General features: G+C 44.2%; 1 protein-coding gene across 1 annotated transcript in view; it reads right to left on the bottom strand.

Moving 5' to 3' along the window:
- The window catches only part of Klhl22 (kelch like family member 22), a 41,888-nt gene extending 26,425 nt beyond the window's left edge, over window positions 1-15,463 (bottom strand). Inside the window, exons 1-2 of the mRNA XM_028770521.1 lie at window positions 15,396-15,463; window positions 10,577-10,839 (exon numbers count right to left, since the gene is read on the bottom strand). Coding sequence (XP_028626354.1) covers window positions 10,577-10,803 — 227 coding nt within the window. The 5' untranslated portion in view covers window positions 10,804-10,839; window positions 15,396-15,463. The remainder of the gene's footprint in view (window positions 1-10,576; window positions 10,840-15,395) is intronic.
- Window positions 15,464-24,578: the final 9,115 nt, after the last annotated feature.

Here is a 24,578-nt window from a genome sequence, read left to right as displayed (position 1 = left end):
CAGGATAACAAACATGAATCACCAGCAGTAGCATGACCTAGCAGAAACAGCTAGGCTGCCAAATCGACACGAGTCAGCAGAAGCAACCAGGACCAATAGGGACACCAGAAGAAGTTTTCTTCTATGTCTCTCTCAACGAAGTGAAGATTAGCAAAAGTGAGTTGCAAAGTCAGGTATGCAAGCCAGTCTCCATCACTGTCTGTTGAGTCCTATTTATACCACGTGTCTTTCATGGGTCTTGCCTCACCCCATGTCTTGCCTCCACACACAAGTCTGTTGTAGTAAAACTCCACGTGTGAGTCTGCATCAGCTGACATCACTCTGCCAATCGGCTTGAGTCTGAGGAACCCACCTGAACACCACCAGAAGTGTTTTGATGCATTTCTCTTTATGAAGTCACAGCAAATGGAGCTCAGCTACGCAATGTAAGGTGGACCAATACATGCGTGTAGTTAGCAAAGAATCCTTCTTCACATGTCCTTTCACGTGCTTGCTTTAGCAGAACATCCTTTCACCTGTGTGTGCTTCAGGAAAACACCCCTTCATGTTTGCCCCAGCAAAACACCATCTGACAAAACTGACTTTCCAAAGAAACCGTAAGTTTCCACTTCACATCTGGGAAATCAATTCTTAAATATCATCATCTAGCAAAGTGGTTTTCAACCTTCCTAATGTCACATGTGACCTTTTAATACCATTACTTGGGTTGTGGTGACCTACAACCATAAAATTATTTTCATTGCTACTTCATAACTATAATTTTGCTACTATTTTGAATCATAACATAAGTGTCTGATATGCAGGGTTGTCTTAGGTGACCCCTTATAAAAAGATTGTTTGACCCTAAGGGGGTCAGGACCCACATGTTGACAATGATCTAGCAGAACAGAAACAGCCCTTCCAGGAGGGTGAGAAGGCTCTTACAAGATTCTCCATGGCACCTCCCCCAGCTTTTAGAGGCAGTAAACAAGGGCTTCCCAAGGAGACTCTGACAGATTGGCCTTTAAGAGAGGACGCTGTTGGACTACTAGAGCAACCTGTAAAGTTGTTCAGAGTACAGGACTGCAGCTTTGGGAGCAATCATCCATGCTGGGTGGGCTTTTCAGTGATGCCGCAGCATCTGAGTCATCCTCCCTCCCTGTGAAGTCTGCTGTCAGACATCTAGCCAACTCCAATTGAAGTCCATTTAGGTTTATCCCACACAACAGATAGGACTCCACTCCCATGTAACACTGTATCTGATGGGTTTGATTTCCACAAACGTGGATGCTGGGCCCAAAAGTTAATACAGACTCACAACTGAATAGACCCATCCACCTGGTCTTCTTACATTACTCTCTTACTGGAATCAGGAGCCTTGCCCCTACACCATCTACAAGTATACTAACAGCTAGGAAATAGGTACTCTAATTCTACTACCAGGAGAAGAAATGTTTTTTATAAATGGAATAGAAAAATCTTGTCACATTTTTGAAAGCCATTCCGATAGTCCTTCTGAGCCTAGAATTATGTTAGTTTTCTACTATAAACTCTTTTATCTATTAGAAGAAATGGGTCCTTTCAGGAATGAGTTAAACTTTCACCCAACCTTTAATGAAGATTTGAACATGCAGACATTTGGCAGGTTTTTGTTTTGTTTTGTTTTGTTGGTGGGGCTTTGCTTTTGTTTTAGTCAAGATCTCTTTATGTAGCTCTGGCTATGTTGGGATTCGCTCTGTAGGCCAGGCTGTCCTTGAAGTCACAGAGATCTGCCTGCCTCTGCCTCCAGTGTGCTGGGTTTAAAGGCATATGCCACCACGCTTGGCTGTGAAATTTGTGGGTTTTTTTTGTTCTGCTGTTTTGTTTTGCTTATGCCAACTTAAACTATGTAGTCCAGGTGAATGCTGGGACTACAGGTTGTGTAGTACCAAGTCTAGCTGTCTAATTTAAATAAATTTCAATTCTTGTATTTTATGTCAAACTTTAGAATAACTTTTTCCTTCTGAGTTTATATTAGAAAATACTTCTCTGTATCAAGTTTGAAGGCTAGAGAGATGGTGTAGTGAATAACGCTACATTAACCTATCTTCAGCACACCTCTATCATCCCAGTGATACAAAACAGAGCCAGAAGAACCCCTGGGGCTCACTGGTCAGGTAGTCTGGCCTGACAGTGAGTTTTAGGTTCAGTAAGAGACTATTTAAAAAATGGAAGTAAGATAAAGAGCAATGAAAAAAATGGCCTTGGGCCTCTACATGGGTGGTAGATATGAACACACACACACACACACACCCTACAGGAAACTGGTGGTGTAGCCTGTAACTGAGTGCCTGTCTGGCATGTGCCAAGACTGCTGGGTTTGATTCTTAGCATAGCAACACAAAAACTGTTCATCACTTGGCATTAATGACAGTAAGGTATATAGCAAGGGTCTAACATTGTTCTTCCAGTGGCAATGGTGATATCTATTGCCCCTCCCATATTAAATTTGATATATTTTACCGTATCATTTTTGTCACATGCAGAGTTTCTGATGTATTTATGATGTTTCTAAACCTTCTGACTTTTTCTATATCTCCTTCTCTTTCACTAACAGAATGTTTCAAATCCTGCACATTCATATTATAGCCAATATAGGACAGAGCTAATCTCTTTGCATTACTGTTGTTGTCAACAATTTCTTGATCATTGCTTACTTTTTCTTTTCAAGTTTATAATCAGTTTGTGCAATTTACCCCCAAATCATCTCGCATGGATGCTATGGTATGTCACAGTGTGACCCACAGTACACCCTTTTGCCCACACATCTTCCAATAAAGCCTCTTGGAAATACAGTAAACATTCAAATTAATACAGAGAGAATTCGCTCTTTGCAAAGAACACAATGGCCTTCTTTATGTCCAGCTCTGCTTGGGTTCTCCTATTTAGAGGCCTGGCAAGCTTCCCAAGTCCTACAGACTAAGCACAAGTTAAACCTATTTCTAGATACTCCACATTTAGCCAGCCTTTTGCCATCTCTCTTTGCATCTTGTACTCTGGACTTTGCAGGGCTGCTGCTATACAGACTTCCTTTGTTGACTTCTCTGCCCAGACCTCCAAGGTGCTGGTAAAAGCAGAACTGGAAGCACCCTGAGCACTGCTCCTGAGAAGTGTGGGCATGGCTCATACATACCCATAACCCCAGCTCTCCAAAAACACAAGCTGGAGAAATGCTGACAGCTTTAGGCTATCCTGGTCCACCAGGGCAATTCTAAGTCAACTAAGACTACATAAAAAGACCCTTTGTCTAAAAACAAACAAACAAATAAACAAAATTAAATTAAAAACCCAGGACAGGGCCATGAATGGTAGCACACACCTTTAATTCCAGTATTCAGATAGAAGCAAGAGGAATCTCAGACCAGCCAAAGCTAAATAGTGAAACCCAAATGTAGTGGTTTAAATAGGTTTGGCCCCCATAGACTCATGTGTTTGAATGCTTGGCCATAAGGAGTGGCACTATTAGGAGGTGTGGCCTTGCAGGAAGAAGTATGTCACCGTGGCAGCGGGCTTTGAGGTTTCCTATGCTCAAACTATTCCCAGTATGGCACACAGTCTTCTTTCTGCTACCTTTGGATTAAGATGTAGAACTCTAGGCTCTTTCTCCAGCACCATGTCTGTCTGTACTCTGCCATGTTTCCTGCCATAACGATAATGGAACCTCTGAAACTGTAAGCCAGCCCCAATTAAATGGTTTCCTTTATAAGAGTTGCTGTGATCATGGTGTCTCTCCACAGCAATAAAACCCAAACTAAGACACTAAGTCTAACACATTAACCAAACAAAAGCAGCAGAAGTGGTAATTCAAATCTGTAACCCCAGCACAAGTTTGAGAACCTGAGCTACACAGTGAATATAAAGCTATTAGAGCTAACCGCCTAACGACCCTATCACAAAAAGAAACAAAAAACAAAAAACAAAACCTGACTGACTAACTAACTAACTAAAGTCAGACATGGTGATCCATGCCTGAAATCCCAGAATTGAAGTCATGGAGGCACAATTAAAGAATTCAAGGCTAGCTTGGGGTACATGAGATCCTATCCTACAGAGGAAAAGAGAAAGGATCCTCCAAATGGTCCTTGAATGGACCCAGAATAGGTGTCATGAGAGAAGGCTGAGGTGTTCTGAAGGCTTCAAAAACTCTAACAAATCAAATCATACAGTTCAGCTTAAACTTTCTCTCCTCACCCCCTTTTTGGAAAGAGTCTCCAGTAACCCAGGATGACCTAGAACCTAATATGTAATTGAAAATGGCCTGATCCTCCTGTTTCCACTACCCACCCAAGCACCAGCATGCCCAGTTTACATGATACTAAGGATCAAACTCAGGGCTTCATGCCTTCTAGACAAATACTCCACCAAGTTATATCCCTAGCCTAGCTAAATTTTCTTAGGCTGAAAATGGTATTATAGATATGTGAGAACAACTTTAGGCATACTGGAGTATTTAAAGATAAAAATATGGGGATCAAGCCAGGTGTAGGTAGTGTATACCTTTAGGTATAGTAGCCTGGGCTGGCATTCTTAGGGTCTGTATGACATCTGTCCAGGATCTTCTGACTTTTATAGTATCTGGTGAGAAGTCTGGTGTAATTCTGATAGCTCTGCCTTTATATGCTACCTTGGCCTTTTCCCCTTACTGCTTTTAAAATTCTTTCTTTGTTTTGTGCATTTTGTGTTTTGACTATTATGTGACGGGAAGTATTTATTTTCTGATCTAGTCTATTTGGTGTTCTGTAGGCTTCTTGTATGATTATGGGCATCTCATTCCTTAGGTTAGGGAAGTTTTCTTCTATAATTTTGTTGAAGATATTTATTGGCCCTTTAAGTTGAGAATCTTCACTCTCTTCTATACCTATTATCCTTAGGTTTGGTCTTCTCATTGTGTCCTGGATTTCCTGGATGTTTTGTGTTAAGAACTTTTTGCATTTTGCATTTTCTTTGACAGTTGTGTCGATATTTTCTATGGTATCTTCTGCACCTCAGATTCCCTCTTCTATCTCTTGTATTCTGTTGGTGATGCTTGCATCTATGACTCCTGATTTCTTTCCTAGGTTTTCTATTTCAAGGGTAGTCTCCCTTTGTGATTTCTTTATTGTTTCTACTTCCATTTTTATGTCCTGGATGGTTTTGTTCAATTCCTTCACCTGTTTGACTGTGTTCTCTTTAAGGGATTTTTCTGTTTCCTCTTCAAGGGCTTCTACCTGTTTACCTGTGTTCTCCTCAAATTCTTTGAGAATGTTATTTATGTCCTTCCTAAAGTCCTCTATCATTATCATTAGAAGGGATTTTAGATCTGGCTCTTACTTTCCTGGTGATATGGGGAGTTCAGGACTTTCTAATGTGGGAGAACTAGGTTCTAATGATGCCAAGTACCTTGGGTTGCTGATGCCTATGTTCTTGGGCTTCCCTTTCCCCATCTGGATCTCCTTGGTGCTATTTGTGCTGTCTCTGACTGGAGTCTGTCTTTCCTATTATCTTGGTTGTGTCAGAACTGTTTGGGATGGGTTTTGCTGCTGGGGTTAGAGCTGATGCCCAAGATCTGCTCAGTGCTTAGGTGGAGACCGGAAGGAACCATCGCTCCGGGTCAGGAGTGAATTCCTGGGTCCCAGTGGGTCCTGGTTACTCCCTGTTTGGGGCAAGTGTTGCTGCCTCTTTGTCAAAGATACTGCTCTACTGCTTGGGTTAGAGCTCCTGGGAGCCCTGTTTCCTCTGGGTTCTGTGAGACTGGGTGCAGAGCTGTCTCCAGGGATCTGCTGAGCACTCAGGCCCAGACCAGAAGGAACCAGTGCTCTGGGCCAGGAGTAAATTCCTGGGTCCCAGTAGGTCCAGTTACTCCCTGTTTGGGGCGGGTGTTGCTGTCTCCTTACCTGAGATACTGCTGGGGTTAGAGCTCCTGGGAGGCCCACTTCCTCTGAGTTTTGTGAGGTTGGGTACAGAGCTGCTGCCTGGGATCTGCTCTGTGCTCGGGCCCAGACCGGAAGTCCTCAGTGTATACCTTTAGACCCAGCACTAATCAGACAGATCCCTGTAAGCGGAAGGCTACCCTGATCTATATAGCAAGTTCCAGGATAGCCAGAGCTACATAGTAAAACCCTGTCTCCAAAAAACAAACAAACAAACAAACAAACAAAAAAAGTTTTGATGTCTGGTAGTTCCTGAGATAAATTTTAAACAATGTTCATAAATGATAGAACCAGGCTGATGGCAAAGAACTTGTTTTTCAGCTGCTATACACAAACAACATATTTTTAAAATTAAAAATCAATAGAAAAAATCCCCAAAGAAAAAGAACATATGTGTCTTTTTTTTGTTTTGTTTTTACTTTTAGCAAAAATCAACAATTAAAAAAAATATTTTAGGGGCTGGAGAGATGGCTCAGCAGTTAAGAGCACTGAATTCTCTTCCAAAGGTTCTTTCTCCGTTTAATTCCCAGCAACCACATGGTGGCTCACAACCATTTGTAATGGGATCTGATGCCCTCTTCTGGAGTGTCTGAAGAAAGCTACAGTGTACTCACATACATTAAATAAATAAATAAATAAATAAATAAACAAATCTTTTTACAAAATGTGTTTGTTTTATGAAGCATCTCCCTTTATAGCGTAAACTGGCCTCAAACTCATAATCCTCCTGCCTCTGCCTTCTGAGTGCTGGTATTACAGACAGATACCATTATACTAGGCTCAGAACTAAACATATAATTCTTTACTTATATACTTAACCACTTCCATATAACTCAATTTATGGCAAAATATACATTTAAAAGAAGGAACTAGGGATATAATTCAGTGATGTCATGTTGGCCTAGCATGTATGAAGCTCTGGGTTCATTTTCTAATATGGCAAAAAGCAAGCATGAAAACAAGCAAACAAGGCGGGCGGTGGTGGCGCACGCCTTTAAGCCCAGCACTTAGGAGGCAGAGGCAGTACAGAGTGAGTTCCAAGACAGCCAGGGCTACACAGAGAAACCCTGTCTCAAAAAACAAAAACAAGAACAAAAATAAGAAAACAAGCGAACAAATTAACTAAAAAACTTAAAAGGGCCTGGTGATGATGGTACATATCTTAAATCCCAGCATTTGGGAAGCAGAGGCAGGGGGATCTCTGAATTCAAGGCTAGTCTACAGAGCAAGTTCCAAGGATAGATAGTGCTACACAGAAAAACACTGTCAAAAGAGAGAGAGGGAGGGGGGAGATGGAGGGGGGAGGGAGGGAGGGAAGGAGGGAAGGAGGGAGAGGAGGAAGGAAGAAAGAGAGGAAGAAAAGACAAAGAAAGATCCCAGCACTTAGGAGGCTGAGGAAAGTGAATCTTTCTGAATTCAAGGAGTTAAACTGGTGCTCAAGAAATGCCTCACAGGTCAAGAGTAATGGTTGCTCTTCTAGAGGACCTGGGTTTGATTTCCCAGCACCCACATGGCAGCTCACAACTGCCCCTAACTCTAGTTCCAGGGATCCAATGCTCTCTTCTGGTCTCTCCAGGCACCACCAAGCACACATGTAGTTCACAGACTTACATGGAGGCAAAACATTCATGGGTATAAAATAAAAATTAAAAAAAGAAAACAGAAGAATTGGATCTGTAATGGAGTAAATTCCACACCCTAGCTGGAGGTGTACCCTCCTTTTAGCCTCATTTCCCAAACTATGTAAAGGTAGAAGTTCAAAGCTATGCAGTGAATGGGGGAAGTGAAATACTTGAAGTCAGATGTATTGACAGGAAGCTGGTACTTGCTTATAATCTCAGCCCTCAGAAAGTAGAAACAGTTAGATCTTAAGTTTGAGGCCATCCTGAGCAACATAACAAGACCCCATCTTAAAAATCAAACATCTCAGCACTTAGGAAGCTGAGGCCCTAAATTCAAGGCCAATCTGGATTACAAAGTAAGTTCTAGACCAGAAAGGTTTCAGTGAGACCATGTCTCATAGTTGGTTAAATGCTTGCTACATAAGCATGAAGACCTTAGGTAGGCTATCATGTAACAAGCCAGTCATGGTGGCATGTGCCAGTAATCCAGTGTTGGGGAGGCAGAAACAGGAGTCCTGGGGCTTGGTGGCTAGCCAGTCTAGCTGAATCAGGGAACCCCAGGCTCAGTAAGAGATTATCAAAACTACAGTGCAAAAGAATCAAGGAAGATATCGAATGTCAGTCACACACGTGCATATACAACAACAAAACATACAGGGGGAAAAGCCATAGCTATTAAATTTCTGTGTAACAACTGTTATGGTGGTTAATTTTAGTTTTTGCTTGTTTGGCTTTTTAAAATTTTTTTTGAGACATGGACTCACTGTGTAATTCTAGTTGTCCTGGAGCTCACTAAGTAAACCAGGCTAGCCTTGAACTCAGGGATCTCCCTGCTTCTGCCTCCACCATGCTCAGCCCATGCTGGCTAACTTAAGGTGTCAACGTGACTAGATTAAGGATACCTAGAGCAGCACCTTTTCCCAGCTGAGACTGGTATGAAAGTCAGTGGACTAAATAGGGAAGACCCCATCTCATGAACTATGGAGAACTCAGGCTCTCTGGCCCTTGAACTTACACCAAACTCCCTGAGGTTCTCAAGCCTTGAGTCTTTCACTGAGAATTACACAGTCAGCATTCAGATTTACCCTGAGCCACACTCTAAGAATCCCAAGATCTTCAGCTATTAGACTGCCTGTCATGTGATTTCTCAGTCTCTATAAGTATGAGTCAGTTTTTCTACTCCCCATAAACCTGCTTTGTGTTCATTCTGTCTCTCTAGAGAATGCTGACTAATACAAGTTAGAAACTATGATAGGAGTGAGTGACAGATTCCAGGTGTACTGTGTGAAACAAACAAACCAACCCCTAGTTCTTCCCCATGTGATCATGCAAGAAGCCAAGGAAAACACTGAAAGGATTATAAAGCCTATTAGACAGGCCAAAGGTTAACACCTGGTGATGGGAGGGCATTGTGAGTGACTTTCTTCCAAGCAAGGTCCATCTTAGAGTATTCAGTTGAACCTAATGGTAAAAAGATTATTGGAGTTGGGCTTGAGACTGTTTATATCCCCATGGAGGACTGGGGACAATCATGAGATCCCCACCTGAATACCCAACACTCCCTACCACTCACTATATGCAACACTGCATATTTGCACATGGTTCCAGGAATATTAATTAAGCTGGGGAAGACTAGGGGAAGGGGACTCCATCTATGTAGCTATAAGAAAGCCCTCATCTCTGACAGGTAAAGGCTTTCCAGGTGCTCACTGTTGGGGGAAGAGCACCACATCCCTGTAAGTAACCCCTCATCTGTGCTCTATAAGAAAGTGTAATAAACTCATTGGTTCCCTTGAGTGAAGTTTGGTGGAATCATGCCCTGATTTGTTGTTGGGACTTTAGGAGGAGGGGTGGATATTGCTCACATCTCCTGGCAAGGATTTTTTTAGGAATAGGGGTTATAAGACAGACAGTAATTGGCCAGAGAAAAGGTGACTTTAAGCATCATGTAGATGTGTGAATAATCTCTATACAGTAATAATATTTTAGCTTTGGGCCTTAGCTTTCAGAGGTATCAGAGGAGTGAACAGGGCTTGTGCAAACGTCTTAGACGGCATTCTAACTGGGTGAGGGGTAAGGTGTCATAACATCTTAAAAGCAGGTGTATGTATATAAAGAGGCGAAAAGCAAGGTGGCAAAATGTTGGCAATTATTATATTCATTATACACTATCCTTTGAACATCTGTTGGGTTTTAAATCCACAATACAAAAATCCACCAAATATTGTGTTTGTAGTTGAATACTCACTAATAAAACACAACATAGTAAAGGAAGCCAGTCATGATCCAGTTTTGAAAATGAGAACATGCCCAACAGAAAGACAAACTGAAAGATAAACTCTTAAGACCTCTTCTGTGCTAGGCTGGTTCATGGAGCCTCCACAGCAGACTATGGGAGAGACTAAGGCAAGAGAAGACCCAGACACCGTCAGTGCCAATACTCTGACTTGGTAAAGCCAGGACTACCTGTTATTAGCCCCATAGAAACGGTTATAGAAAAGGCCCCTTTCTCCTTGAGGATTTATAGACAGTTACTCCATGGTTGCTGAGGGAGGGCAAGATATTTTCCTAAGTAATACAGCCACTGGAAAGGTACTCAATTCACTAAATAAATCTCTCACTCAACTCTCTTGTCAAAGACCCTAATATGTTTAGTGGATCACCAAAAACAAAACAAACAAAAATGTAGAAGGAGAGCTAGCAGGGGAAAAAAAAGGGAGTCTTTGGGTGTGCAAAAGAGTGTATTAAGGTGGATATAATCAAAACATATTATATACATGTATCAGAATGCCCTAATGAAACCCATTATTACATATAGTTAATATATGGTAATAAAAATATTGAAAACATGAGCATAAGCTGGGCATGGTAGTGCATGCCTTTAATCCCAGCACTTGGGAGACAGGCAGGCACTCTTTGTTCCATGCCAGTGTGGTCTACAAATTGAGCTCCAGGATAGCCAGAGCTACATAGAGAAATCTTGTCTTGAAAAAAACAAAAAAGAAAAAGTAACTACAGGTAGCTTACCTGAAGTAATCACATGATGCAGCCAGCAGAATTCGATGGGCCTCAATGTGCTTCCCCTCTACCACCAGGACAACATCAAAGAGAATCCCACTGTCTCGCAAAGCAAGCAGGCCCCGGAGCAGGGCCTGGGAGTGCTGTGTGCTTCGATAGGTATTGTTGATGCAGTGTGAGTGGGAGGGCTGTGTGGGCAGCCTGCACAGCTGGGCAAAGTCCTGCTCCTCAGCCATCCTGACAACCACAGCAGCCCTCACTGCTGGAGTCAGCTGCAAGACAGATAGACAAGGAGTGAGCAGGTAGGTAAGTGGCACAGTGCCACACAGGCTGACAGTACTGCATCTGTGGCGCTTGCTGCAGTGACTTCCCTGTTTTCTGCCACCCTGGTCCTGCTCAGCCTTCTTTCTTATAACCTGGTCTCTTCATCCTACTGTGCCACCTTCAGCACTGCAGTAAGACAGAAGTGTTCTGAGGCTGCCATGATGACTCACAAATGGTATCCCTACTACCTGGAATGCTGAGGCTGCAAGATCACAAACTCAGGAGCAGCCCAGAAACTTAGAAACCCTGTTTCAAAACAGAATTAAAAAGAGGATAGGGGTGCAATTCAGTAAAGCACTATGAGGTCTAACACTTGATCCCCAGAATTGGGAAAAAAAAAGTTTGGAAGACTTGAGGCAGGAAAGACAGGGAAAATTAAGAGAATATGGGCATGCTGGGTATGGTAGAGCATGCCTTTAACCCAAGCACTCAGGAAGTAGAGGCAAATGGATCTCTATGAATTGAAGTCCATCCTGGTCTACAAAGGGAGTTCTAGAATAGCCAGGGCTGTCACACAGAGAAATCCTGTCTTGAAAAACAAACAAGTAAGTAAGTAAATAAATAAGCCCCCCCCACCGTGTGTGTGTGTGTGTGTGTGTGTGTGTGTGTGTGTGTGTGTGGTGGGGGGTGGAGGTGCGCAGCTGGAGTGATGGATCAGTATTTAAGAGCATGTACTGCTTTTCTACAGGATCAGAATTCTATTCTGAACAGAACAGAGTCTGTTCAATTGCCATCACTTATGTCGAGAATCTCATGGCTGCCTGTAATTCCAGCTCTAGAGGGATCTGATGTCTCTAGTTTCTTTGGGTACATACACACACTTGCACACAGATATAAACATGCACATATACAACTAATACACATTTAAAAAAATTCTAGGCCATCCTTATCTACAGTGGGAGTTTGAGGCAAACCTTATGTCCAAGAACAAACAAAAACTAAAAATTACCTTCTAATAATTTGGCCATTATGCTCAAAAACTGCAAAAAAAAAAAAAAAAAAAAAAAAATTTTTAAAAGGAGCAAAACCCGGGGAGTGGGGGGACACCCCTTTAAACCCAGAATTTGGGGGGCAGGGGCGGGCAGATTTTTGATTTCGAGGCCAGCCTGGTCTACCGAGTGATTTCTAGGACAGCCAGGGCTACACAGAGAAACCCTGTCTCGAAAAACCAAAAAAAAAAAAAAAAAAGAAAGAAAGAAAGAAAGAAAACGGAGCCATAAAAACTCAAAACAAGAAAACAAACCTATTAGAAATATTCCTTTGCCAACACACACACACACACACACACACACACATCAACAAGAATGAACCATAAACAACTGAGCTACTAGAGGTCTGTGGCCTGTGGCCAACCATATTCTTTTAATACAGGTCAGCCATTTAGAGGCCATGGACCATTTGCACTTCATGCTACCCTATTTACACTTCTGAGTTTCTTACTATATCTTTAAAAGTAAAAAAATGAAAACCAGACTCAGTGGGTAAAGACATTTTTCCTATAAGTCTGGCAACCTGAATCCAATGCCTGGAACCCACATAGATGGAAGGAAAGACTGAACTCCACAAAACTGCCTTCTGACCTCCCCTCATACACTGTGGTACACACATGCACACAAAAAGTATCAATAAGTAAGATTAAAGATTAACTTTATTCATATGCAATATGTGTATGTAGGGGCCCTCAGAGGCCAGAAGAGAATGTCAGATCCTCTGGAATGAGCCATCAACCGAGGTGGGGAACATAACCCAAGTCCTCTGCAAGAGCAGTAAGCACTCTTAAACTACTGAACCATTTCACCATCCCCAAAATATGTATATTTTAAAATGAAAAATAAACGTTAAGGGAAAACTAGCCCAAAAGCCTTCTTACTGAAGGAGCACATTTCTCCCCACTCCCACCTCCTCTTCAAGACTTATGTGCTCTCAAGCCTCTCCTGCCTCTCATCACATGTGCTCCTTTCTCTTCTATCTGTCTCCTGGATGTAGGGTCTCTATTGGCTTTTCCATACCTTCCTTCCTTCTCACAAGGCCCTATAGATGGTTAGAGCTGTATGTCTTGCCAACTATTTCTGGATTAGGATCTCTCCAGCCTGAAACTCTGCCTTAGAATAATCCCTCCTCTCCTGATTTCTTCCCTTCCTTCAATCCATCCATTCCCCAGGACATGCATTCCCAATGGCATTTCCAGCCAGAATCCCTTCTAACTGGTCTGTTTTTGTCAGTTGCATACTACATTTCCATCTGAAACCTCCTAGTCTCAGTGATCTCTTTTCCTTCTTAAGCCTATGTTTTGTAAGATCCTTTGGTCTTGATTCTTCTCCTATATCTTGCATAGTCATCCCTTATTTTATCCAACGGCCACTGTTTGAAGTCACAACATAGGAATGTTGTTCCAAAGGATTTCCCTAACTCTCACCTCGTCATCCCGTTTTCTCTGAACAAGGGACCAAAAAGACTCCTGTGATTGTATATGGTTACTTACCTAATGCTATCTCCCTGCTTCATACTTGGGGCTCCCTGTGACTTGGCTCAAAACCTTCTTTCCTTCTCTTGCGTGCCCTGCTGCCAGTTCTTAGACTCACAGGGACACCTGTAATCCTCTGAATAGAACTATGTTCGTTTCTCATATTCTTATTCTGGCCATGATTCTAGCTGATCACATCCACCTTCATACAACCTCAAAAAACATGCTCTAGTAGTGAACCTATCTTCTCTACCCTTGACAGTTTGTCTCACAAGCATCTCAGGGTTAGTTTCTATGGCAATACTGCTAGCCAAACTCTGGCTGCTACCTCCAAACCTCAGCGTCCTGGAAAGCTTCCCCATCTGTGGATGACTGATTGCCCTAACAGATACTGATCATCCCCCAACATGCACATGTTGATGGTGATCCTCACAGTTGTCAGCTGAGCAGCCTATCTGCCCTCTTGGAAGGGAATGGATATCATCTACTTTCTAAATGGCCACCACAAAAACAAGTATAGTAAATCAGGCTGGCTACTCATTTGGACAGGCAGAGAACATTTACTAAGCTCAAGAAAAGAAAATCAGTACAACCAAGAGTGCAACAGCACCCAGGATCTCTGGTATAGCCAGACACAGTGGTAACAGATTTGGAACTCCAGCACTCAGGAGTGCGATACAAAACAATCACAAAGTTGGAAGCCAGCCTAGAATATGTAGACTTGTTATAAATAAATAAGGAAGAGGTGGGGTTAGAGAGAAGGTTCAGAGCACACAATGCTTCCAGCAAAGAACTGGTGTTTGGTTCCCAGCACTGACATCGGGTCGAGGCGCCCTCTGCTGGTCTCTAGAGTACCTTCACTCCACTTTCCCTTTACACAAACAGAGTTTTGCTGTCCTGGAACTCTCTTTGTTGGTCAGGCTGGCCTCGAACTCAGCTCGAACTCACTCTGCCTCCAGAGTGCTGGGATTAAAGGCAGGTGCCACCATAACTGGCTTCACTTTTTTTTTTTTAACGACAAACCATTAAAGAGACTCTTGTGACTGCAGATCTACAATATTCCTCTACGCTTTCCATTAGCTTCTGCTTATAACTTCGTGCCCCTCTCACACGTATAAACACATTTTATTTAAAGGCCCCTAGTCAAGATATCTGGATTTTCTACCATTGCTTGCTACTACAAACAGCTGTGCACTGGAAACATATTTTAGAGGAATCTTCAACGAATCATTTACTGGAAAGGCATCCGCAACCTTCTGTAGGGGCTCCCATTCAGTATCTATCCTCAACACATCCGTATCACATCGCAAGATGTGCAACAAAAGAAAAAAGAAAAAAAAAACAGCAGCTTGGAAAGAGCAGAAGAGTAAATGGGTCCTTATTTCCACGGGAGCGGGAGGGAGTCTCCAAGAGGTGCTGACGTGCTCCGTGGCTTGCTCTCCAGAGCACTGACTAGGAGCATCTCGGAGATCGGGCCTTACCCTAGCAAGCAGCCGCGGGCAGAAGGTGGCCCCGTTGCGCCTGGACAGGTCCGTTCGATCGGCCTGTACAGGATCTAAACTAGTACAACCCGGAGATTTTGCACTGACAGCGCGAGCTCTCCGGCTTCTATCAACAACCGCAGCCGCGGATGAAGAGCTTGAGGTCACGCCGGGAGCCGCAGCCAGGCCCGCCGCCGCCTGTTGCAATCCCTGCTCGAATAGCTTCGAGGGACGGGGACAGGCCAGAGGCCACACTCGGACCCATGGCTGGCGACAGAGCCTGGCTGACCGGGCTGCGAGGGCCACGGTCCGCCTCAGCCATGCGCAGGCCTCGGCGGGACCGCGCCACGGCGCCAGGCCCGCGCCGGACGCCCGGGGGTCGCTCGGCCAAGCCCCTGCCACGTCAGGCAGTGGCCTGCGGCCGCCCCCGGCACCCATGGTGCTTGGCCCAGATCCCCACGCCCGCCGCCATCCCCGCTCCCTCTCCCATCCCCGCGTGCAGCGCAAGCTCGGCAACGAAGGCCTGCCGGGCCCACACCGTACATGCCTCGCAGCTGACCTGGTGCTGCCGCAAGCTGTGGCCGCTCTCGCAGCAGGCGGGAGGCGGGAGGCGGGAGTGGGGGGCGGAGCCTCGTCGTCACGTGGGATGCCGCGCAGGCGCAAGTGGACTATGGGGGGGCGCTGCTGGGGGAGGCGCTGCTGGGCGGGGCGGGGCGGGGCGGGGCGAGGCGAGGCTGAAGGATCAGATGGGGGCTAAACTGCTGTAGGATCGCTGGTCCGGAAGCGCCACCCTTGAGGTGCCTTTTGGAGGTGTAAATCTATGCCCTCTTTCTTTCCCTTTCTCCTTGCCTCATTCTTACCCTCACTCATCCTCTCATTCATAGCTTCTCTGCTCGTTTGTCTCTTCACACCCATTCACTCACCATCTTCCTCATTGCCTCTCTCCTTCCCTCACTTTTCCGTTTCCTCCCTCATTCATTTCCTTGTTTCTTCCTGCATTCCCTACTTCATCGCATATTCATTGCTTTACTCACTGCCTTACTTGTCGCCTCCTTCTCGCTTCTTCCTTGCTCCCTCTCTAGGTCGCTCCCACCCTCTCTCGTTCATTCTGTCTTCCTTTCCCTCATCCGCTTATTTACAGCCTGAGTTCTTCTGTCTTTTTTCCTGGTTTCCTTATTCGCTGGCCCAGGCATTCCCTCTCTTGTTTCTTCTCTCATTGTACTTTAGACTTTGGAAGGTCCCTTGCCTGGTGCTTGCTGTGGAGAGTGAAAACAAGCAGAGGCTTTATGAACAAGTGTTGATTTCCCTCTTTTCTGAGACTCTAGAGTAAATCTAGTTCCCAATCCCAAAGCTCACCTGCCCCTAGCTGTCCTGGGGACACCCACTTTTCTCTGCCTCACCTCCAGAAGGACCACACTCTGAGGGGCACATACGTATAGCAGAATCCAAGAGTGGAGCTGTAGGGCCTTCTTACAGATGGGAGGAAACTGTAGTTTCAATATGGAGAATGAAAGACAGGAAAGATGTCGCTGAGGAAGCTTCCTCATGAAAAAGGGGAGAGAAGAAGGAAGAAGAAAATGAATAAAAGGCTGTTTTAGGTGAACCCTAATTGCTGTCTGGAGGCCTAGATACGAACTCAGAAGAAAAGACCCAGCCTCTAGAAAAAGAGCACCCAATATAGGTGGACCTACCCATCAGGGCTCCCTGGAGCAAATGACTCCAGCTGTGTTGCTGGAGACTTTTAGACCATAATAAAAGTATTCTAGCAAGGGATGCCATCAGCAACTACATGGACATGAGATCCAACAAAAAGTAGAGGCCAACACTCCCTTGTCACTTCTGACTCTCTGAAACAGGTCACCCACTAGAAAGCTCTAGACGTAGGGAATAGCAGAATAGGAAGAGATCTCAAAATCTATGCCCCAAAACTAGTTTATACAGTATAAAGCTCTTCCCATCCCCAAAACCTAAGCCCACTTTGGTCTCTGGATTTCCCTTTGTATAACAGTTTTCCCTAAGATTGGAGCATTCCATTCTTCAGGAAAACTCCTTAAGCAGGAAGGTGAAGAAAAAAAAAAACTCAAAATAGTTTCAGGAAGTCCTTGACACTGACCAAATTCACTAGGCCCTTCCCTGGCAGAGAATTAATAAAAGCTGAGAGTCCCTCTCAGACAGGTGAAACTGAGCTGCACAAAAGACTTTCAGAGGAGAAAAGCTGCAAAGTTGACTCAGACCATACTAACTGCCTTAACAAAACAGAAAGCAGCTGGGTTGGCCAGGAGAAGTTTAGACCAACCAAGATACCTAGAAAGGATATTCTCCAGTGTGCTCACCTGCCTGCAGGCTGTGCAGTGTGCTCCAGGTTTCCAGCATGTTGGTTGGTGAGCAGCTGTCTTTGAGTCATTTCTGCTTCTGTAAGTAACCCCTCACCTATATTCCTATAAGTAACCTCTATAAACTTCTTGGTTCGACAAGTTGGACTTCTCTCTGTTGTGGGTTCCTTATCTGGGATGGGTGTGTTCCGTCTCCCCAGGAAGAGTTTTGTCAAACCCTTCCAGACCCAGTTATGGCTTCCCCGGGCCATAACAGTCTCTCTCTCCTCTTCTCTTCCCAGCTCCTTTTCAGATATGGGCCTGCAGTCCTCTGCAGGGCCCCTTCTCCTAATAAAGCTCTTCTGAAGGATGACGTATACCCATTCTTTCTCATGAACCTTCCAATGACAGACCAAAGTAAGGATCCCACTGAAGTCCATATTTATGAGCCAAAGAGTTTATTAGATTTACTTATGGGAGACTGGCTGAAAACAAATAGCTGCATCACTTCAGAGTACCACCCCGTCACTGATGAGACCTCACAGAAGCTGCATCATGCGATCTCAGTTTCAGTAAATCTTCCACTTCTGGTATACTCCAGAATCTCCCAGGATCAAGGAGGAGGACCAGAAGGACCAACTAGAAGCCCAGCGGAGGGACCTATGGTTTTCTCCTTTTTCTAATGAGAAAGTATCATTACTATTATTGCAGACCTAAACAGTATTGTTCTGCTCAGTTAGTTACTGTGGCTAACAGTCAATCTCTACTCCACAATGGCTCTGGGAATGTCATGGAGAAAAAAGCAATACTACAATAGTTATCTTGTCAGTCTTATTGGAGAGCAATACCAGCCAGAGATCTTAGTTGTATGCAGGCAGATCCACCTACTGCCACAAGCAGCAGAGGGAAGTGATACAAGACCAAGGGAGGCAAAAAGAGAGCTCCCTGTCCGTCACCAAAGTGTCACACTAAGAAGGATGGTGACAAGCAGGAGATGTCATAGTAAAGGTGTTACAGAGGAAATCAGGGCTCTCTTTTGTGGATTCTTATTCTCACTGATAGTTTTTTTTTTCTTTTGGTTTTTGTGTGTTGGGGCCTTTTGATTTTTGTTTTTGAGGTGGTCTGTCTATGTACCCTTGGCTTACCTGGAACTCACTATGTAGACCAGAGGCAAATCCACCTGGCTCTCTGCTGCCTGAGTGCTGAAATTAAAGGCATGCTATGACACACCTGGCAATAAAAGAATTTCAAAATTACCTCAAAAGGAAACCTGGGGACCATCTTGTTAGACTTTGAAAGGAAAAGTAAGCAAGCTAAAATCCCAAGCAGTGCCAGAAGGATGGAGGTCGAGAAGAGGGGGAAAGTCAGGCTTTTTGTTAGGATCAACAGCAGATGTCTGCAAGTATTTCAGGAAAGGGTCTTCAGAGAAGCATGGAGAAGCCTTGTGCTAAGGAAAGCATATGTCCTGGTTTGAATTCAAAATATACCCCAAAGGCTAAGGCATTTCAACACTTGGACCCAGCTGGTTGTGCTGTTTGTAAAGGTTATGGGAGGTGCAGCCTTGCTAGAGAAAGTAGATCACTAGGGCAGACTTAGAGAACCTAAAGCCCCACTCACTTTCAGGTCGGCTTCCTGCTACTGCCATGCCTGTCACTTGTCTGCCATGCTCCTCTCCACTTAGTAGACTTTTAATCTCACCGAACATTAAGCCAAAATAAATTCTCTCTTCCTTAAGTTGCCTTTGGCCATTTTATCACAGCAACAAAAAGGGAACCAATATAGCATGTTAGGATTTTGGTTGCTATTCAAAAACAAGATACAAAAGGAAGCCTGGCCGTGGTGGTGGGTACCGTTAGTCCCAACACTCAGGAGACAGAGGCATGTGGAGCTCTGGAGTCTAAAGCTGGCCTAGTACAGCCAGGGGTATGCACAGAAAGCCCTGACTTGGAAAACAAACAAACAAACAAACAGAAAAGGGAAAAGATAAGTTCTGAATTAGAACTCAGAACAGTGGACCAGTTTAGCAGTGAAGATGTGGACCAGGGCTAAGGGAGATTATCGAGTTAAGAGGATAATTATTCCTCCCATGTCCTTATCATGTTTTTCTAAGGGGATCATGATCAGGTTAACTATTGAGCGGGGAGCAGGACAATAGTAAATAATGTTCTATTCTTTGGCACAGATCAGAACATCCTGTCCCCCACTCCCACACAGGTGCTTCCACCTTCATATGATGCTTTAAATCTTAATGTAGGGCAGTTGTGGGCAGGTAAAAGGTGCTCACCAACCCTGGCAACCTGAACTCACTCTCTCAGAACTGCACGGTGGAGGAAGAGAACTGACTCCTGTATGTTGTCCTCTGACTTCCACACGCTCATCATGGTACATTACACTCAATTAATCAATATAAAGTTTGTTTGCTTGTTTGTTCATGACACAGTTTCTTTACATAGTCCTGGCTGTCCTGGAATTCACTATGTAGACCAGGCTGGCTTCAGAATCATAGAGATCTGCCTCCCTCTCCCTCCCAAGTGCTGGGATTAAAAGCATATGCCACTGGCCCATCAATATGTAAAGTTTAAAAGGGGGTAGGGTTGATATGATGCTTACCTCTCTACTGTTACAATGGGAGGAAAAGTCCAAAAATTGATTATGAGGGAGGGAATAGTCCTCAATGGCCTCTAAGCTGCTGATGTCTAGAGCTGCTTGTATTCTAATGCTAATTGTGTTCCTCCAAATTGTTTGCAGGAGAGGCTCTGAATTTAGCTTCTGGGAACCTGCCCCTAATTAATTCTGATTGGCAAATTAAGATTCCAGCAGCCAATAGCTGGGGAGACAGAAAAAGGTGGGATTTAGGATTTCCAGGCATGGGACCTCGAGGAGGAAGGAGGAAATCCACCATGCCCTAGGAGGGTATAGAGGAGGAGAGAGACGCCATGCCTGAGGTGTGTACAGGAGTGAGAAACAGAGATGCCTCGTAAAGTGACCAAGAGAATGGCCCAGAGGGCTCCTCAATTGGGTCTAGTGCAGCCAAGATGGAACATAGAAATTAGTAAGTAGTAACTTGGAATTATCAGTGGGAGGTAGATTCTAACAGCATGGAGGTTAGGCAGTTGCCCAGATATTGTGCTGCTTAAGGCATATTAAAATATAATGGCTATATGTGTGTCTTTCATTCGGGGACATAAATCACTGAGGCAGGAAGCAACCCTGTGTCTGGATTTATTAAAAATTAATAAATTAATTAATACTACAAATGTCTGTCTATGTGTCTCAATAAAAGTATTTGTCAATCTAGAATAGATTTAGAAAGGATTAAAGAAAACATTAAAGAAAATATACTGATAAGAGAGATAGATGTAGCGGGATTTTAAGAGAGAAAGTCACCCCAAAGACATGGTAGATCACACAGACCTTCTAACTGTGTCCCTTTCCCTACCAGAAAGCTGGTCACGCTTTCTTCAGTCTCTCCCCTAGATAAAGAACTGACAGGTATCTGTTGTGACAGAGCATTCAGGCCTTGGGGAGAAAAGAAATCCTACTCCCCCTTATAACTGAAAAATAAAGTATGCTTCTACTTAGTGCTGTCCTCTATGGCCCTCGACAGGTAGGCTAGGCCAGACTAAGTCATATGGTGTGGAATTTCTTGCCACCCTCCCAAAACATGTAAGAATCAGAAACCTTTGTTGGCATGGTTTGAAGTTACTTTCTTCCAGGTCCTCTGTCACGCTGTACATAGTGGCATCCATTAAATATCTGTAGTGCAGCCAGTCCCTGATAGCCTTCAGAGGAGAAAAGGAGTCCAAGAGTGGAGGGAGGGAGTCGGACACGATGGTCAGGGGAATCTTGCAGCTCTAAATGACTAGCAATCACACCTTTTCTGCAGTTCTGATTGAGTAGCAAACAGATTGCTTCTTTATTTATACAGGTTTCATGGAACGAAGACAGACTCGTGATTATCCAAGAAGTACAGATTATATGCTTGATTTTTCATTACATGTCCAGGGTTACAAGTTCAGTCATAGTTAGAAAGTACAAATAAAAAGTACAAACAGATTTTATTATCAGTCCTATAACTCCAATTCGAAGACTCTAAAGAATGTCTCCTCTGAAGCAAACACATTCATTATATGACAGCCTGCTTTTAGGCTGGCAGTGTTTGAAGTTTGAAAGCACTCCAGAGAAACAGAAAATATGCGAACTGTCTTTTTATGGCTAACAAACACTAACACCTAACTCCTTTACTATATTGTTTCATCATCTATGCTGTAAAGTAGAAGTTATTTTAGTCAGTCCATCTTATTTACTGAGTTCTATTCCTCCAGGGGTGTATCCTGAACTGCCCCCATCTTTAAACTACATTTTCAGAGAGCTCTAAGCATATAATAAAGAGAGGCTTGAATCTGTAACCTCCTGGCCAGTCAGAGTTTGTCAGTTGTCTCTGTTTACTCTGCACCAATTATACTGTTGGAGTTTGCTCAGGAGCAGACGACCCGAGAAGATTCCCAAGTAATGGCCTCATCTAGCCCTGTGCTTAAGAATCTTCAGAGCATAAGGAAAACTTTCAAATAGTGGCCAGATAAAGTTAAGTTTAGGACTTTTCTAAAAAGACTCAGATTAATTTTCTCAGGAAAAGCCCTAAAATGAATCATAACGCAGAAAGTCCCCAAGAATGCAACACAGAGACCAAACCCCAAAGTGAGAGACAGAAAGATAGCAACAGCAGCATTCTGCTCTGATGTACTCCAACTGCATCAAACAGCTGTGCTGGCTTCATGACTTTCGCTGTTTCCAGTGGATGTGGCTGTGCCACTTAAGAAAGCTCCTCTTCAGACCTGGGCCTGTTGTTCCCTCCAAAACCTCTTCACACAGTAAAGCTCTTCTGAAGGTTGACCTGTGTCAGCCTTCAAGGAAGCTACTTGCTTTTTAAGTTATAACAAGAGAGAATGGGAATTCTTATATGACAGTTATAGGAAGTTACTTGGTCTTAGTGTTGGAATGGAGGTTGCTTTTGAGAGGAACTGATCCACAGGCCCTCAACAGTAAGACATGAAGAACAATAGGTTGGGAGTTGCACGCAGTCCCTGAGGACCATTGTCTAACTCTGGCTATCTCTTCCATCTGGAGGAGCTTTGGAAGACCCCAAGAGCATCCTGATTCCCCATGAAAACCTCTGGGGGCTTCAAGACAGGCCAGCTGGGAACCCTGCCTCATCAATCCCATCCCAGTTGGATCCTTCAGAAACATGGCCTGCAGAGGTAAGTTTCAAGAGGCCCCTTGAGCCCATTAAAATCAGGAACAAGACAAGGCTGCCTACACTCTCCCTATCTATTCAATATAGCACTCGAAGTGCTAGCCGGAGCAATTAGACAACTAAGGAGATCAAGGGATACAAATTGGAAAGGAAGAAGTCAAAGTTTCGCTATTTGTAGATGATATGATAGTATACGTAGCAACCCCAAAAACTGTACCAGAGAACTCCTACAGCTGATAAACAACTTCAGCAAAGTGGCCAGATATAAAATTAACTCAATAATCAGTAGCCCTTACTTATACAAATGACGAAGGAGCCAAGAAAGAATTCAAGGAAACAACACCCTTTACAATAGCCACAGATAATATAAAATATCTTGGTGTAACTCTAACCAAACAAGTGGAAGATCTGTATGACAAGAACTTCAAGTCTCTGAAGAAAGAGATTGAGGAAGATTTCAGAAGATGGAAAGGTCTTCCAAACCCATGGATCAGTAGGATTAACAAGGGTAAAATGGCCATCTTACCAGAAGCAATCCCCATCAAGATTCCAGCACAATTCTGGTGAGAGTGCAAACTTGTACAATAACTTTGAAAATCAATTCAGCAGTTTCTCAGAAAGCTGGGACTAGTTGTACCTCCCGACCCAGAGCTGGTCTGGGGGGAGGGGGGTGAGCAGGAGACCTGACCCCTCCCCTAGCCAGCTGCAATCCTTGGAAGAGCAGGCCCTGCACATTGTAGGAGTTTCATGTGAGCCAGTCCCAAGGAGAGCCAACCCTGCCTCTTCTCTATTGTGCAGTGGTGCAGAAAAGAAAGAGATGCCCTCACTCATTTTTTGCCACCTACGGCAGATGGGAGAGCTAGCCCCAGGGTTATGTATGTGGAAGAACTGGCCATGTCTCTCACTGGCTGTAACATTCCAGAGAGCAGGCCCTGCACCTCACCAAGGCAGTAGGGTAGAACTGGTCCTGGTTTCGGGGTGAGCCGGCCCTGAGGATGTGAAAGCAGGAAAGGCCACTGACTGACCAGTTCAGATACCTCTCAGGCCAAGATCCAGAATTTTGAATTGGCCTGCTCCAACATCCACCCCATCTATGATGCTGGAGTACATAAAGGGGCCAATTCCACAGATCCAAAACTACAGGATCTCCATGACACAGGGCAACAACAGGAGAGCTGAAAGGAGTCCCAATGAGGTACCAGTATTGGAATAGCACTAGCAGAAGCCAGAGGCCTTGTGCCAGATCAACGAGTCATTGTAATGACCATTTGCAAGCAAAGAAGTGTAGACAAAAGGCTATATACTGTGGGACACTTTGTAACACACTATAGCTTCCACAAAAGGTTTTTTTTTCCTCTGTTGAGAGGAGGTTGTAAGGGTGGGGCAGGTACAAGGGGAGGGGTAGAGGAGTGGGATTGAGGTGCATGGTGTCAAATTCACAAAGAACCAATAAAAACATTGAGTGGTGGGGATAAAAAGTCTGGCCTTGCCGGGCGGTGGTGGCGTGTGCCTTTAATCCCAGCACTTGGGAGGCAGAGGCAGGTGGATTTCTGAGTTCGAGGCCAGCCTGGTCTACAGAGTGAGTTCCAGGACAGCCAGGGCTACACAGAGAAACCCTGTCTCGAAAAAAAAACCAAAAAAAAAAAAACAAAAAACAAAAAAAAGAAAAGGAAAGAAAGAAAAAGAAGAAAAGAAAAAGAAAGTCTGGCCTTAAGAATAATTTCAAAGAATGTAGAGCAAGGCTCTGCTGTTCAGGAACTTACATGAGAGAACAAAGGCTGCCTCTAAGGATGCACAGAGTTATCCTACCCATTGCCCATAAAAACTCCAAGACTGCTTTTCCTTTCAAAACTAAGGAATGCTATCCTCTAAGGCACATTGTCTTTAATTCAGTTTTCCAAGTCTGGACTTGTGTAAAGCTATCTCCCCATCCTAACTCTGTCTCTGGTGTGTTGCTTAAGGTGACAGGGAGTATGGCCAGCCTCCAAGCCCCAGTAACACTAGATGTGTGCTGTTGCCGCTCAGCTGGGTCCGTTCTGTCTAGACTGTACATTGCTTACATTATAAACTCTTGACTGCTTGCTCTGCTACTGTGTTCTGCCATTGAAGCTCTTCTGTATTGTGAGCATACAGAGACTGCTGCTGGAGCAGAGAGCAGCCCGAACTGGAGACCTCC

This window comes from Grammomys surdaster, unplaced genomic scaffold, assembly GCF_004785775.1.
Source record: "Grammomys surdaster isolate TR1022 unplaced genomic scaffold, NIH_TR_1.0 202, whole genome shotgun sequence".
NCBI classification, from domain to species: Eukaryota; Metazoa; Chordata; class Mammalia; order Rodentia; family Muridae; genus Grammomys; species Grammomys surdaster.
This window is presented reverse-complemented; position numbering and strand designations above follow the sequence as displayed.